This window comes from Aythya marila (assembly GCF_965140915.1).
Source record: "Aythya marila genome assembly, chromosome: 2".
Classification (NCBI taxonomy): Eukaryota; Metazoa; Chordata; class Aves; order Anseriformes; family Anatidae; genus Aythya; species Aythya marila.
Genome location: NC_139043.1, coordinates 82,312,297 through 82,328,900, shown reverse-complemented (window position 1 = coordinate 82,328,900; position 16,604 = coordinate 82,312,297). Strand labels below are relative to the sequence as shown.

Here is a 16,604-nt window from a genome sequence, read left to right as displayed (position 1 = left end):
ATTCAGTATCTTAAGTGTCACAGAAAGGTCCTTGGAAGACAGCCTACCAAGGCTTTAACATCTCAACTTTTTTTGTTCTTAAGATGCAATTTTTGCCAACTGGATGTTCTGAAGGCCAAAGCTTTCAGGCAGACATCAGACTCCCATGCCCAGACATACATGCCAGGGAATCTTATGGCAACGTTTGGCCCAGTACAAATACCATCTCCTTAAAAAATTGCCTGTGGTAATACGCAGACTGCAACACTGTGCTAGGGGGCAGAGGCAAAAAGAGGAATTGACAGTTTTTAAATGCAGAAACTGTGCGCCTTTTTTTGGTTTAGCCTACTGAAAAGACTGACTGCATATCCAGAAGCTATTACCAAAATGAAAAAAAACAAGTAAATTATCTGATTCGAAAATAATGAAAGTGGCAGATACTTTGCTTAATAAAATAAGTGTGAACTTGGGAAGGTACTTACTCACAAATAATTGTTCTCTGATTATATTCAGCAAAATCCTGTAAGGTCTTATTTCGCTTCAGTCTTTCAGGGGATTGCAGGGATGGGACTTAAATGGATGGAGGCCCATGATGGAAACACTGAAACTTCCAGGATGTTGCAGACAATTAAAGTAATACCATCTCAGTGACTAATGGCATGCTCCCAAGAACTTAGGAAAGAGGTAGGACAGGATGCAGGCTCGTTCAAGCAGATGTTTCTTAGTCTGTGCTATATTTAGATCAAGAAAAAATGTGCTGGGTGAAACATTTGCCTGTCAGGGATTCAGAATTTGATTTCCCTCTCTAATTTTAATTCTGATAAGATGTGGAGAGCAGATGAAAAGAGCAGAAGAGCCTCATTCTGTGCCTGGATTTAGTTATTTATATGGTTTTCTCACTGTACATTAAAGCTGTATTGCCACTGGATAAAGTTCTTATTAAGGTCACAGGGCCTAGTGGTTTGTTTGGGGATTTTTTGGCTTCTCTTTTACAGTGAATTGGAAAACATGATAAGATGTTGCTCAGAAATTCACATTGGGAGAAGGTTAATGTTTTTTCAGTGATGATTTTTTTTCCCCATCAGATTCTTGTTGCTTTCGCTATTTGATGGAATAATGAGTTGCCACAGAGCATCACTGCAGTATAAAATCTGTAGTTCTGCACTTCTGAACATGTATGGATAAGCTCCAGTATCTGTTCTTTCCCCACAGTAAACTGTTTGGCTTCCTTTGACTTTACTGTACAACTTCGTACTGTCTTCATCCTTAGTTTTGTATCTGAAAACAAGGTAATTTATGTACCTTTCAGTATTCCCTGTGCTTGTGTTGGTTTTAAAGCTCTACACAAGCCAGCACACTGTTCCAGATATTGTGAATTAAGCTCTCAATAAATTGCAAACATTTATATTCAGTTTTGATAACCTGACAGTTCTGTTCACCTGTGGTAGCTTAACTCTAACTTTTGCATGTAGACTGCATCAGATAAGATTATTTTGAGGGGAAACTATTTGGCAGAAACTTACATAGTGGAAAAGTGCAAAAAGCTTACCTGGTGGTAATGTATTAGATCATATTTTTTTTTCCTATGGAAGTGTCACAAAGCTCTTCAGTCGCTTCAGAAATGGCTTATACTGTTGAAAGTAGAACAATTTATGAATCACAGCTAGACAAGTTGTGCATGCTAATTACCATCACGCTCTTTCTGCACATTTGTCAAATGCTTTTCCTGCCCAAGCAGCGGGTGATTTGACTAATGAACTAGGCAAATGCAGTGTATTTCTGAGCTCCTTGGCACCGTGGGGTCAAGATACCATGCTTACAGTCATGCTGTGCTGATTCTGCACGGAGAAACTGGTTCTCTGTTCCTGGCAACCAGGCACCACGCCAGCCAGAACGTCACGCTGTTGTGCTAGCACCCATGTCCTTCTGCTCCAGGTAGGTGGTGATGCTTTGGGCCGACTACGCAGAGCAAAGTGTGCTTGTTCTGTGCTGGCTTTGTCTCCAGTACCCAGGGTGAGCTTTCAGGGAAGTGTTCCCGGGCTGAATACATCACCAGTCCAACGCTCGTAAGTTTTGTTGACCCTGTCAGGTCTTCTCCCACCAGGCATAGGAATGGCTGAAGCATTTGTGAAGAACGGGAATCCCAGAGGCAAAGTGTCCCTGTACAGATGTGACCCAAGGCTCAGCTGCAAAAGACGTAGTGGAAAAACATGAAGTGGTGCTTAGACCTCCCGTGAGCTGCAGCGCAGGTGCTTGTAAGGGAGCCACGGGGCAAGTCCGATATAGTCCAGGAGACCCAAAATGGCTTTAATTCCGGTTTGTCTGTGATAAAAGTCTCTGAAAACTGGGCCTTTTATAGGCAGTGCAGTAAGCGTGAGGTAAAGCTCTTCTAACTAACACCAAATGCATTCCATTTGTAGTCAGCAGCAATGTTATGCTTTCTGCAGTGTGTATTTGCACAGTTGCAAGGTGCAGGAACTGTGTGCACACCAGCTCTCTCAAAAGATCTCAAACTCTGCATCCTAGTTCTATAATTTAGACAAAGCTTATAAACTAGGACAGGAATAAAAGCATGTCTTCTGGCCATCGAAATCTGAGTAAAGTTTGTGGGTTGTACTATCAGGCTTCTTGCTCTTAAGTTTCATTTGCCTTGAAGTGAAATTTGCATTTCTAAATACGCATTTGAAAAAATATTTGTTTTGGATCTTGCATTGAGTTGTGCTGCTGGAATGAATGTTGACTAGGGCTTTTGATGCACTTGGTAAGTTCCATTGATTCGTGCTCTTTTATTATGAGAGACTGCTGTGACTCGAGCTTGTGGTGTTTATGACTGCAGAGTTGCATTCAAATGTGTGACAGGCATTGTCTTTGAAGCATATGAGCAGTCAGAAGATGAGTGTGGATGAATAGGCAGTTCTGGTTTTTGTTGTTGTTATTGTTTGTTCGTTGGGTGTTTCTTCTTAGTAAATTTGGGGAAAAGGGTTTGGTTAAGTATCATTAATATTTCCTGGTTTGTGAAAGCATAGCCTAGAACTTGGCTCACTCAAAACTGAAGTAGGGGCGTGTAAGGCTCTAAGATATTAAAGCAAACAAAAGAAAAACAAAAGCCTAGCATTTGGTTTTAAAGCTGTAATGGAACTTATCAAAACTCAGAGTCCTTCAATGAATTTTCTATTTTATTGTAAATCCATTGGGAGTTAATAAACCCTTACGGGGTTAACATTGTAAGAGACACCAGCATAAAATGGGTATTTCTGTAGAAAATGTTAAGCAAAGAAATAAAGCATTTGTTCTACTGTCTTTGAAGCTAAGCCATTTTGATTGCTTACTGACTTTATTTTAACACTGTTAATCTCTTAATTAGGTTCGGGGTTAAAGAAGCCTATTTATATCTCTAAAATATTTATTAAATTAAAATGTAGACAAAAGATCTCAATCTTGTCAATCAGAACAGAGTTGTCTTTTCAGGATAGAAGGCAGACTTTATTCCTTGTTCTTGGAAATCACAGAGTTTGAGATGTGATGATAAAACAAAGGGGAGGGCCTGATGTGGATGCTTCCTGTGAGAATAGCTGTTTCCTTGTGCTCTAAGCACTCGCAGGAGGGTCGTAGGGGACACAGGCACAGTCCCTCTGTTCAAGCAGTGTTTTTATCATTTGCACAGTAGTTGGTTTGTGGGTGAATAATTTCCACACAGAGCTTAGGATGCAACAGCTTGCCTCATAAAATTGTGGAAAGAACACAGTTGGATTCAAGTGATGACCGGTAATGATATCTCGCTGGCATATTCCTGGGGATTTTTCCATCTACTGCAATGTGTGGGCAATTCTGAACAGGGTTACGTGCATACGTTAGAGGAAAAAACAAATAATTGTTGGTGTAATTCCTCGTGATGATTTTTGTTTGTAATGGTGTGATACTGAAAGCAACAGGGTAAGCACCACAGCTGTAGAGATCGTGGTAGAAAAATAACTTCTCACATCTGGTATCTCTCAGTATATTGTTTGCTGAAATGCCCTTTTCTTTTTCCTTTTTCTGAAGGCCACTGAAAAGTGTCATGCTATCTGTGTGCATGTGTCAGCCTGGCAGTGTAAATTTGATGGTGGCTACAATACATCTCCCTTCCTTCCTTCCTTCCTTCCTTCTCTCAGGGAGTGTTACCATAGCATTTCCCTCCCCGCGACTCTCGCAGAGCTGCAGATGGGATTCTCGCTATGAACTCTCTGCTGCTCAGTCGGATACACTCAGTACCGTAGAAGGAAAATAGGAAAGAAAGGGTGACTTAGCAACACAGAGAAAGCTTTCCTGGTATTTCCAAGACACGAAAACCTTATTTGAAACAAAGGCTCATTTTTATTAAATTGAAGACGGGATTTTTCTATGAAGAGGAACAAATCCTGTTTCTCCCCCCTACCCCAAACCAATCTATTTTCTCCTGATTGATTTGGAATAATGACTGCCTGACCCTGGTGCTTACATTTGTTGTTTTTTTTTTTTTTTTTCTATTTTATTTTTTTCCTCCTTTAGCTGTGGACATGGCTTGAAGAGCTGCAGAAAGAACTGCTTGATGATGTCTATGCTGAGTCTGTGGAGGCTGTCCAAGACCTGATTAAACGTTTTGGTCAACAGCAACAGACTACTCTGCAGGTTACGGTCAATGTCATAAAAGAAGGCGAAGATCTCATACAGCAACTAAGGTAAAACAAGTTTCTATTTAAATCTCTTCTGGCAAACCTCTGATATTCTGCACGGCTCTTTCTATTTTGAGAGTACAGATAATGACTACAAGTTATGACCTATAAATAAAATTTGTAAATATTAAGACTAGTTATGTTTCATGCTGTACTGATGGTCTCTAACCCTCTGTTTACAGGAAGCTCAGCTTATAAACACTACCTTCATAAAGTGGAGACTTTGTTTACATAAGCTACCTTTGTAATAGGAGCAGTTGTATGCCTTTGTAGTCTGACACGCAGGACTCCACAGTATTTTGAGTTCTGAGTAGCAGACTTTTCATAAAGAGATGTTTGAAATTGTTTTGCAGTCCAATATGTAACATTTTCATAGTGAAGATTATCAGTTTGCAGTCCGTTCAATTCATTAATAATCTAAATAAATTTAGGGCCCCTAAACTGTGTACGTTACATGTCCTATTTGCCACAGGACTTCATATTATCATATATGAATTTGCAACATTTTTTTTTATACTACAATAAAATATTTGTTGTTTTTTTTAGTATCTTACAATGATTTTTCACTGCCAGGAAGATCCCATGAAGTAAATAGTTATCATATGGCACTTCCTTTTCACAAAAAAGGGTTTCTCTCTGGTTTTAAATTTTGTTCTTCCTGTAAACAGAATGTCCTTAGGTGTTGAATCAGTCAAAAATGAAAGCCGTCTAATTTTTTAATGCTTTTTCAAGTACTAAAATAGAATTTGGATTTTTATAAACAAAATGTACAGACTTAGCTTTCAAGTAATAAGACTGGTACTAACCTTTTCTAAGGAAGCCTTGCATTTCATGGTCATGTATAGCATCCAAATTGTGTGGTTTTCTTTCTTCAGTAACAATCTCCCCTCTCTATTCCTCCCCACCCCCTCTGCTTTGAATAGGGATTCAGCCATTTCTAGTAACAAGACCCCCCATAACAGCTCGATCAACCACATAGAGACAGTCCTGCAGCAGCTGGATGAGGCCCAATCTCAGATGGAGGAGCTGTTTCAAGAACGCAAGATCAAGCTTGAGCTGTTTCTGCAGCTCCGCATATTTGAAAGAGATGCAATAGATGTGAGTGTCTGCTCTTGGCGTCGTACAGCACCTTTCTCATTGTGGAAGAACATTTATGCTGAGATGGTTGTGTGGTCGCATTGGCACGTGGCTCAAGTGTCTGATAGTTCGTACCTGAAATAAGACTTATGTCTTGTATGTGAAAGTCTCAGAAGAGAGCAGAGCTCGCTGATGTTAATTCCCACTCTGGTTGCCTCCCAGTGTGTGTGTAAGCAAGTGTCGTGTGTCTTGTTGTGTGAAATCAGCGTGCCATTTGCTTCATCTGGCAAATGTGGTTCAAATATCAAGCTGCCTTGACATAACTAGCGTGCTAACACGTAATGTGAATTAGAAGACTTGCAAGATGGCTTCATACAAAACATGTAAGCTGTTGCTTTGTAGTAACATCTCTCTTTTCCTTTTCCAAATCAGCAGCCTTTTTTGCAGTTGGCAGCTGTAAATGGTGTTCAGAATTCTGTTTTAACCTTTGGGAATGTTGTTTGCAATCTCCTTCTCTCCCTCCCTCCTTCTCTGTCTTCCTCTCTCAAATGAGATGTTTTTCCATCTCTGAAAATAACAAAAAAGTAGTTGTAGTGCTACACCCCTGCAAAACTGGAGGCGTTTTTTAAGTTGTACAGGTTTTGGAGGAGGGTTGCAGCTGTGCCACTTGGAAAGGTTCTGTTCATGTGCAGGGACATGCACGCAGACATGAAACTTCACATGGAGTTTATGTTAATAGAATTGCATTATAAAGTTTCAGCTAAGCTGATCATTCAACTTCTGTAAAACAGGAGCATTGTACACAGTGACTAAAACTGAGATGGTGCTTCAGAAAGTTTGTGGTTATCCATTGGTACGTGATCCTGTTTGGCTATATAATGGTTTACCTTGAGACTCAGGAAACCAGGAGTTACAATGCTGCAGGAGTTGCTAACTCAATCTCTTCCCGTTTACATAAGTAAAAGCTGCAGCTGTTAGGTGTGGATGGTGTAAGGATAAAGAGTCAATCATCAGAAGTTATAGCTTCCAAGTTTTTTTTCTTAAAACCAGGATTAGATATCGTTGCTGGATTCTGGTTTAGATAAGCAAATTGTCATGTGCAGTGCAGGCACAGGCAGACACAGTTCCTTGATTTGTGCCCGCAGAGGAAGTGAGACTGTATGCTCCATGGTAATAATAACTACTGTAAAGGAAGACTGAGAAGCTTCTCTATTTTGGTGTTCACATTGAGGAGGTGAAACTAGTCTGCAGGGACTTTGCTATTTAGATGATGTGAGGGTAGCTGTCTTGAGTATGCAAGGGAAAGGTTTGGCAGAATTGTGATTGCAATGGTTAATTGAATGACTGGTACATGTGGAGGAACATGAAAGGTATCCTCTTTTATAGCACTGTCAGCAACTTTACAATCAGTGCAGAGCTGATCCTCAGTGCTCGATGGAGTCTGCACAATGTTCTCAGAACACTTGTGTCAAGGAAATGGCAGCTGCAGGGGGCAAAGGCATGCTAAGAAAATTAAAGAATGAATTAGGTTCAAGGTCTCAGTGAAGTTGTTAAGGTGATTGCTCTCTGCTGTAGGTTACCTAAACCAGAGCTGTATAGTACCAGAGAGCCAGTTGCAGAATCCCTGCTTTGCAGATGTGTTTTATTCCTTTGGTGCAGGATGACATCACGTAGGCAGTAGTACTGCTGTGTGTGTTGTGTGGTGACGTCTGTGGGATTTTGCATTGGAAAGCTGCATATTCTAGCTTCACAGGTTTTACTTTTTCTGCAGCTGACACTTGGCAAGCTTTACAATTTGGCCCATACAACATAAGGTAAAGCACCAGTTGCTGTGTTAAAAGAGCTGGTATGTTTTGTTTATATGGCTTGTAAACAAAAATTGTACTTATTTAGGATTGCCAAGAAGCCCTCCTAGGAAGAAATTGGGCTGTGACGACCCTGGCTGCAGAGCATCTTCAGCAAAATGTTGATTGCTTTGCTGTCTCTGCTTCCTCAGCAAAGCATGCTTCTCTTTTCCCTCTCCCTGAAGGCAGACATCTGTTTGGAAACTTCCGGGAAGAAAAAGCAGGGACTGGTTCCAGGTCAGCCATGCGAAAGCAGAAGCCGAGCTGAAGTAACATGATAGCGAGGAGGAGCCAGACACCAGCTATGAACTCGCAGGCTTTGTTTTGACATCCTCCTTTGCCCGGTGATTTAAGACTTGGTTGTAGGGGCAGTTCATTCAGGGGAACATCCTGTGAGAAATGTTTTTGTGGGAGGCGAGTAGTGTCGCTAGCTTGTCTTAGAGCTTGCAAAATAGCACACTCTTAAGTGGAACAAAGGGCTCCCGTAGGCATTGCAGGTTCATACTGTGCAGCCATGCTCCTGGGGACAGTGAGGAGATTTGCTGCCAGGGTCAGTCATCCTCTTTTTGTCCCTCTGCTTCCCCTCACTAGTTAAATACTCTTTCCTTTAGTTGCTTTTATCCTGCAACTTGGGCCCCGTTGTGAATGCCTGTATTAACTAAAGGCAGGAAGGAGCAAAATAAGGTATATGAAGAGTCTCGTGTTAGAGTGAACAAGTATTTGCAGCATAAGGAAGCTGTGTATGGACCTGATCAGTAGCAAGGTAACACTGGTGGCAAGGAATGGAGCCAAATGTATGTGTGGTTTGGTTTGTGTAAATTGTCGTTCACCTGTGTGCATTTTTTTTCACTTGTCCATGACTTAAATATCTCTAGACCTATGTCAGGGCTCCACAGAAAGCATACTGCACACTTTTCAACCCACAGCCTTATCTCTGCTCTATTTCTGGACCATACTTACAAGATGCCTGTGAAGTCATCCAGCTGAAAAGGCAAGTGTGCAAAGTGCTGGATCACAAAGACTGAACCCTTCTCCCTTTTCTATTCTCCCTTTTTCTTTCTCCCTAGTAGATAAAATTTTCCAGGTCCAGGTTAGTGTTCAGTTGCTGCGAGCAATGCTGGTTACACCCTTCTGAGAAGAGACCCGTGTTTTTTTTTCTTTCCCATCCAGTGTGAAAGAATCTGCATCTCTTCTGTGTTATACCCTGCCTTCTTTCCTGTCAGTGCTCCCTAGGTTGTAACAAATACAAAGGTGTGTCAGGCAGCTCAGACTCTGTGCTAGGAACTTTTTGAACAAATGCTATGGTAATTGCCCTGTATTTTTGCTGGGTTGTCCATTTCTTGAGAGCAATATTAATTTGCAATTCAGTTACTCTAGTTGTCTAGTAGTCATTCATCTTTGTTCTGCATAATTAATGCTGAATGGCTTGACAAAACTTCAGAAACAAAATAGGACCCCGGTCTCTAAGTGTTACTTGTAAAGCGGAGGAACTTCCGGGGGAAGCCCTGAAGTACGTGAGCAGACAGGGCTTAACATGCTCTTTTTGTTTTTAACTCTGCCCTCAACACACAGTGGGTTCATAATGGCTGAAATAGATCATCATGAGCCACACAATTACTGCTGAGAGAATGTAAGGACTACTGCTCTTGTTAGGAACCCTGGTGGAGGCAGTATCACTGAAACCTCTTGGCTGAGGTGATAACACAGTGTTGACCTCTTAAAACTACCCGTTGTTTGTATCAGGTGAATCGTAGGAATAGTCTGAGAAGACACAGTGGCTGCAATCTACTTAGAGTAAACCATTCCATTAATACAAAAAAATTGAAGCTTAATCACAGCAATCTCCTGTTCTAAGACAGTTTTTCCACCTTATTTAACGCTCAGGTTTTTCAGTTTTGCCAAGTCTAACAACAATTATTTCTTGAGAGTAACTTATGAATGTTGCTAACTAGATGAAAATGAGATGGCAACTCTGATTCTGGAGAGCTTTCATAATGCAGTGGATGGTTTCAGGAAGCAAAACGTTATTTTTAGTAAAAACCAAACACCGTGTTACCCTGATCTGAGAGCTACTGGAAAGTATGCTCATGATGATGAACTTCATGGTGACTGTGATGTCTCCAGTGAAAAGTAAGCACACCATCACTAGGAAGCTTGTTGTGAAGTCTGAAGTATTCTGTAACAGAAGTTTGAAAGTATGCCACAGTCATTGGACTTGATAGGTGTTAGAAGAAAGTAGAAAACTAATCCCATTTTACAGACCAGAAAGCTATGGCAACAGATTTTCACAGGGGAAAAAAAAAATCTCGCTGTTATTTACCCTGTTTTGTATTTCAAGGGGTAATTCACTTAGTATCTCATTGCACAGTGTCAGAAGGGAAGTAAGTTGTAGAGTTGGAAGTAAGGAATTTCTCAGACTGGACTGTCAGGAAGACTTGAAGTTTGCGAAATACTTCAAGTCGGTTAAAAGGAGATGAAGAGCAGAGGGAGGTGATGAGACAGGTCAGATGTGGACCAAGCAGAAGGGAAACAAATGGGAGTTGTGTAGGACTTCGTAAGAGGGGAAGCCTCAGTGTGTGTTTGGAGGGGAAGCCAGTCATAATGCATAAGTAGATTGTGTGTGATGTCTGAAGTACATGGAAGAGAGGAATTTTAAGCAGTAGCAAAAGGCCTAATCCTGTATATCTTCCTTTACCCATCAGATTTTGTTTTCAGTGTTACCCCTGAAACATGAGCTTCTGCCTGTTTCTGAGGTAAAACTGGACAACCAAGATTAGAGTTCGTAACTTGCCATCCTAATTGTTGAGTGTCTCCATCACGGCATGGTGTAGAACTTGAATTTGTAGTGTAAACTTTTTTTAGAAGTAAAATTTTTGCAGAACACCTTTAAACCATGTAGTCGCTGATGCCACAATTTTAAAATAGTTGCTTGACATGTCTAGTTTTTATGGTGCCATGAGAGCAGAATGGAAACAAACCATCAAGAAACTGTAGAAAATTTCGACAGATGATTTGGCTTTGCTTTCTTTTTAATTCTGTTTTTATTCTACATGTGTTTTTCGTTCTTTTTCCCTGGAGTTTCTGTTGTAGTTTAACCGTCTTGGTAACTTCACAGCTCTGATGAACCACTTGGAAAGCTTGGTGGCATACTCCTGCTGACAACAAATGGCTTTGGTTAAATATTTATGCAGACAACAGTTTTGTTGCTAGTGCCGCTTTGGCCAGATTCTCTTTTTGCTCTGCCTTGCTGTATGAATGGGTGTATTCCTCTCCATCACTTAACATTGTTCACATCAGTTTGTCCTACTGCTGAAATTGCAGAACTCGAGAGCTAAGACAGATGTGGTTCCTGATATCTGTAACTTTGCTTTCCCAGTGATCTGCGTTAATTTGTGGCAAAATTCTGCTGAAAACTCTGAGAAGAAAAAAAAAAAAAAAAAAAGACTCCAGGCTTAATGGTAACCAGTTGGCCTGTCTGAAATAAATAACTGATGCATCAAACCTGTGCCATAAGACACTTTGATCAGCATAATTTGTAAGCATTAACTGTTATCCTTGAAAGCAGTTTGGTATTCCAGTTGAAAGGAGTTTGTTTTCAGCCGGGTTTTGGAATGTGATTTGGAAAACATGCATGTGTGGATGGGCAAGGAAGACTTTTTGTTCTGACACATGTTAAAACTAAAAATCCTTCCTTAACGCCTTCTCTGGACATTTTATGGCTGAGAGTAAAATCCAGAATTAGCATATCTGAATTATTTCAGCATAGAAATTTAACTCTGATTAGTTTTTGTTCTTGTTCCATTCGCTAAGTACCTTGCCTTTTGTGACAGGTATTGCTTCCCAGTTGTTTGTTAGAAGTTGAAGGTGCTCACAGAGCCTGACACTTCTTCTCTCAGAGGGGTAAAGCTGACTTTTTTGTAAAAGAGCTTGAGAATGGTGTAAATGAAAGCTGAGCTGGCACTTCGTGCATGAGTTAGTACTTGATGTAGTCTGAAAAACTGAAAGATGTTTTAAGACAACAGTTTCCCTTGAAGGTGGAGATAATGTTTTTAACCTTTTTAATGTTTTAATCTGTTTCACAAGTGATGTGTTGGTGAACGAATTACTTTAAACAATGCTAGGCTATCCACGGTGTTAGGTGCTTGACAAGGCAAGCTCTGTTTGAACGAGAGGTGTTTTGATTCTCAAATATATTCTTCTGGATTGTTCGCTAAAATTTAAAACCCCTGCTGAAACAACCCATGTCTGATCCATATCAAACCTGATCAGTGAATTCAACCAACAATGCATGACTCAAGTTTCTGAACTCCATCTTAAGTGCAACATTGGAAATAAAAATGCATTGTATAAGTGAACGTGTTGATAAGTGAACATTGTCTTTCTACTTTTTCTCTCAGATAATTTCAGACCTTGAGTCTTGGAATGATGAGCTCTCTCAGCAGATGAATGACTTCGACACTGAAGATCTTACAATAGCAGAACAAAGGCTCCAGCATCATGCAGACAAAGCCCTGACCATGAATAATTTGACGTTTGATGTCATCCACCAAGGGCAGGATCTGCTGCAGTATGTCAATGAAGTGCAGGCATCTGGTAAGATGGCTCCTTCGTGCTATTCAAGGTAGTGGCTTTACAAGAATTATCCAGTTGTCTCTCTATGGGATGTCTGAAAATGACAGACATGCTGGTTAAATGTAAACTGGAGAAGTGTGGACCTGTTTTTTCTTCTTCATGCTCAAATCATTTGAATAGCATTCATCATTATATGTTGTAATTACGGCATGCAATTGTTATCTAGGAGTTGGCAACACCTGGAGACGTTTAGTTTTGTAACAGATTCAATGCAGGAAACCAGTAAAAATTAGCGTAAATAGTAGGGAGTTAATTTTATAGTTATGTGGAAGAATTTAACCAAGTTACAATTTTCAGCTTCCATTAGGAACTCTTCCTTTGTGGTTTCTTATGATCCTTCAGTTGATGTTTTTAACTGTATTCAGTCACTTGGGGTAGGTCACAGGCTTCTTAATAATAATAATAATAATAATTTTGCATTTTTAAAAGGATGCAAAACCGTATTGTTTAAGCAAATGCTTTAAAGATCAGGTTATACATGTGCTTTGAGAAGTAACTGGAAAAGTGTAGAATAGAGGAAATGTCCTGTTTGTCTTCAGAAGATTTACATCTTTTATAAACGTCTGGCTGATTACAGGTGTTGAGCTGCTTTGTGACAGAGATGTAGACATGGCAACTCGTGTTCAGGATCTGCTGGAATTTCTCCATGAGAAGCAGCAGGAGCTGGATTTAGCCGCCGAGCAGCATCGCAAGCACTTGGAACAGTGCGTACAGCTGCGCCATCTGCAGGCTGAAGTCAAGCAGGTACGAATTAATTGTGCCATGAGCTGGGGGATCAACCCCCAAGAGCTATTTTCAGACCTCCTGGAGAGATACAGCCCCATAAATATAAATAAAAAATTACTTTGTTATATGAACTCTTGTACTTGGAGGTAAGGAGGAACAAATTTGAATTAAGCACCTAAAGAAATTTCATCCTTTGTTAATATTAAGCGATTTTTAAAATTTGCATTAACACTCTTCGTACATCAATGCAAGCCATGTATTTGAAGTGCAATTTGAATCTGGATAAAAACCATAGTTTTATCTTCTGTTTGGTGATTAATAGAAATATTCAGTGACATTCCCTGAACAGTGCCCTAATACTTCTTTGTATATTGTTTGCTGCATCTACACATAGTGGCATCGTAATAAGGTTTACTTTCCTAGAGGTGAAAACTGAATTCTCTTTATCATGGCAATAAAGTGTTAAGTTTTGAGATCCTCACCTGAGAAACACTTAAACCTTTGGTGAATTTGAGATGCCATGGGTGAAGTCACTAAAGCAGGTGAAAATAGTGTGGTTTCTTTTTTTTCTTTTTTTTTTTTGCTTTGTTTGTTGTTTGTTTGCTTAGTGTTTTAATAATAAAATAACACTAGAAAGTAATACTTCGACCTTATTAGACTTGAAGACCTCGCAGAAGTCTTCTAAAAGTTGTTGCATTTAATATGTCACATAATGACTCCCAGTACAACTTGTTTTTTTTTTTTTTTTTTTTTCATTTGTCATGAGCTCTTAGAAAAATTCATGTTCCTTGTGAGACTGTGAATGATAAACTTCACAGATTGCAAAGTAATACAGAAGGGGTCCAGTTATCATTGGAGAGGTGAATGGTAGATTCCCAAAATATTTCCAGGAAGCCATTGGTGAATGTGGTAGAACACCCAAAGTTTCAGTGTGGTCTTGAATTAAAGGGGTGCAGAGAACTTGTAGTGTCTACTGTGTGCAGTCTATGGTAGTAATCAAATATATGGCCTTCTAGTTAAAGCCTTCTCATACTCTGCTGAATTATCCTGTGTATATCATAGTACTTGTTCACCTCCAGAAAATGCAAACTACAGATGACTTTTCACATAAGTAATGGTTGAAATAAAAGTTGTTGTGGATTAGAATAGTTTCTGTACTCAGTTGCAAGCTGTTCTGAGGATGAAGGAAAAGAGTGCAAATTTGCAAAGAAAATTAAAAATTAGAAAGAAAGAATGTGAATACCAGCTGAGGTGGTCTCATTGCATTATGGTACATCAGTAGGCAACAATGGGATAGATTAGTAAGAAAGATAAGTCATGAATTCCCACTGAACTGAAATAATATTTGGTTACAAAACAGAATGTAGCACTATAAAATAGTTATTTCCTTTGGATGCTCCCACAAGAAACTGAGTACCTTTCTGCATTAGCTTTGTTTGCATACAAGTTAAATATGACAAGAAAGAGACACCTGTTTAGAATGTATTTGCAGAAGAAATGTTTCATATTTTGGCAGATACAAGCAAAAGATGAGTATCATGGATTGTAGAGGAATATCCATATTACACTTAGTACATGGTTTGTGGATTCATTCTGTAAGATGTTTGTAACTTTTCCAAGCCAGTACTAGCCCTGACTGAATATGAAGTTCAAGTTTAGATTTTTGAAAAAGCACTGGAAAAAAAAATCAGTTCATCTCATAATTAATAGAGAGGTATATGCCATTCTAGCCAGCTACTTCATCATAATAGAGTGGGTTTTAGGAGAGAAACATTATTCTATTTTATATTCTTAGAACACATATCTATCAACTGTCAACTTGGATTTTATTTTGAATTAAAAGCTCTAATAGATGTGAATTTTCAAACAAGCTTACATGAACACCTAGCTGACAGGTTCATGTATTACAGACTCCTCTTCCAAGTTTTCATTGTACCAATGAATCTGCAATGGTTCCCCAGCTTGAAGGCCTAAAAAATGAACTAAAACAACGTTATATTGTCTTACAAGATTTCTTTTGATCCTTTGGGGAATGTTTTGGGTCTAGTAACTTCTACTTTTGGTGATTTCAGTTGCCTTTCCAGAAAAATGCTTCTGATTTACCTTAATTTTATGAACTATCAGGAAGCATGATCTTTGTTTTTTCCTCTTAACTGGGAAAAGCTCCATAGCTCAGCAGGTCACAGCAGGTGTGCTTGACTTGAGAGTAAAATGACACAGTAAACCTCCCCTTCAGTCTGTTTTGTTATTTGTACTTTATTGCCTGAAGCAGTGAGCACACAGCTTTCTAGTCCCATTATTGTGATTTCCTACCAGATTTATTGTTGATGAATAGAGCTTAAGCATACTTATTATGTAGATGGGATATTGTCTCCATATTTAAGTTTTTAATAAGATTGACATTTGATTTTTTTTTTCCTGCCAAAACTGAAACGACTGCTGTTGTAGTTTCACATTTTACACACATGTATTTAGCTTGTAGTCATGACAGATTATTAGATTGGAATACTGTAGGGATTTTTCCATGGGGTGCATCCCTCAGGTTGTTAAAATTGAGACCAGAAAACTGTCTCCTGTCTTCATTTTTAGCTAAGTATTTTTTTTAAGCCTTTATAAGTTAATTAAGCCTTTATAAGTAAGTCAGTCTTTATAAGTTAATAAAGTCATTTCAGTACTAGGTGAACTTATTTTGAGCACAGAAAGCAAATAAAAACACCCAGTGTTACTTCTCCCTCAATTACAGTACCAGTTCTGCTTTGTGTCATTGAAGTTCTGTAGATCAAACCTCAAGGAGGAAGCAGAAGGGCTAGAAGACAAACAGGTTTAAAGAAATCCTACAGAGAATTTGCTTTCCAACCTGATATTTAATAGGTACAGAAAGGGCAAAAGCAGACAGAAAATTGAGGTTTTCTTACACCATAGAAGTCAGGAGGAAGAGGGTGCTCACTAAACTAAGAAAGGACAGCTGTATGTAGAAAAAACAACACGGAAAGGAAAATGCAATCACTTTATACAGGGTAGGGAAATACAAGTAGAGGCAGAGAAATAGTTAAGAGAGCATCTGGTTCATCCACAACTACACTTGCATGTTTGCCAGCCAAACCTTTGATCACCTAAAATATATAGCTGCTGGATTACTTATTGGTGCAATTGCTCCCATGTACTCACTGTGTAGAATGAATGCTTTGGTTGTCTTAGCATGCATCATCTACATTGGTCAAATTCTCTACCAAGCTCCGAAGTGCACTGGTTTTACTATTCTTGTTAAACCTTTGCAGTGCACTGTTTGCAGCTATGATTATGGTATATGTTCTTGGATATGTCTATATATTCACATGTATAACAGTGTAGTCCAAGCTTGAATCCTCAAGGATGCCTTGAGCTGCCTTGGATTCATACATGTAGATCTTAAAGCTTGGTGCAAACACAGTCCACAGTGTTTGAGCTCTGATTCTCCAAGAATACTATTCAGGGCGAGTATTCTGGCACTCCATACAGGGCCATATGGATATGAAAATGCACACAGGACTGCTTGCTGAAGCAGGTGTGTCTTGTGATCATGTCTAGTTGGAGTAAAAAATCAATACAAGAAACCAAACTGAGAACAAGCATTTTTCTATAGAACTACCCTTTCAAGGGTCCCAAACTCTTAGTT

At 39.4% G+C, this 16,604-nt stretch overlaps 1 protein-coding gene across 5 annotated transcripts in view; it reads left to right on the top strand.

Moving 5' to 3' along the window:
• Window positions 1–16,604, top strand: part of TRIO (trio Rho guanine nucleotide exchange factor) — a 243,097-nt gene that overhangs the window by 117,808 nt on the left and 108,685 nt on the right. For all 5 annotated transcript variants that reach the window (XM_082753785.1, XM_082753786.1, XM_082753787.1 and 2 more), the window contains 4 exons: window positions 4,507–4,676; window positions 5,594–5,768; window positions 11,989–12,184; window positions 12,801–12,967. In XM_082753785.1, coding sequence (XP_082609911.1) covers window positions 4,507–4,676; window positions 5,594–5,768; window positions 11,989–12,184; window positions 12,801–12,967 — 708 coding nt within the window. The remainder of the gene's footprint in view (window positions 1–4,506; window positions 4,677–5,593; window positions 5,769–11,988; window positions 12,185–12,800; window positions 12,968–16,604) is intronic.